The sequence below is a fragment of the Plasmodium reichenowi genome, assembly GCF_001601855.1.
Source record: "Plasmodium reichenowi strain SY57 chromosome Unknown, whole genome shotgun sequence".
NCBI lineage: Eukaryota > Apicomplexa > Aconoidasida > Haemosporida > Plasmodiidae > Plasmodium > Plasmodium reichenowi.
The window spans coordinates 1-775 of NW_017962272.1; the positions used below are offsets into that span (position 1 = coordinate 1).

A 775-nucleotide genomic window follows, 5' to 3' on the forward strand; every position below is an offset into this window, starting at 1 on the left:
TAATAATAATAGTAATAATAATAATAATAGTAATAGTAATAATAATAATAATAATAATAATAATAATAATAGTAATAACGATAGTGTTAATAATGAGGAAACCAATTTTAAAGATAAAGTAGCTCAGATTTCATATAGTATGCCTAAAACTCCACCAGAAATGAAAAAAGAAAAAAATAATAATGAATATAATGAAAATGAATATTTACAAAATCTTTTAGATACTGAAAAAGGAGAATCGCAACATATTATATTAAACGAACAAAATAAAAATAATAATATACTTCAAACTATATCACAAAATCAACAAGATAATAATTATCAAGGTAAAATAATTAATCAATCAATAGATCAAGCAAATAATATTTTTAACAATAATCAAAATCAAAATGGTAGTAATAATTGTTTTCAATTAAATATCGATCCTGATAAAATAAATCAAGATATATAGTGATTTAAAATTTAAAATATCCCTATGAAAAATTATATATATAAAATATATATATATATATATATATATATATATATATATATATATAAATATAATATACTAAAATTTTTTGAGAACTTTTATAAAAATAAATTAAAAAAATGATATAGTGTTTGTAATATTTAAACACATATTTTATTCGTATATATAATATATTATTATATATATATATATATATATTTTTTTTTTTTTTTTTTTTAATTTTTAACAATTTTTGTATTATACTTATATATATATATATATATATATATATATGTTTTTATATATATATTTAATATTTTTTTT

The 775-nt window shown here is 13.4% G+C and overlaps 1 protein-coding gene across 1 annotated transcript; it reads left to right on the top strand.

Annotated features, from left to right (window-relative positions):
• On the top strand, positions 1–451 carry PRSY57_0009600 (coronin binding protein, putative; the record flags this gene model as incomplete). Its single annotated transcript, XM_020114184.1, has 1 exon — positions 1–451. A coding segment is annotated over one exon (451 nt), but the record flags the coding sequence as incomplete, so codon positions are not given.
• Positions 452–775: the final 324 nt, after the last annotated feature.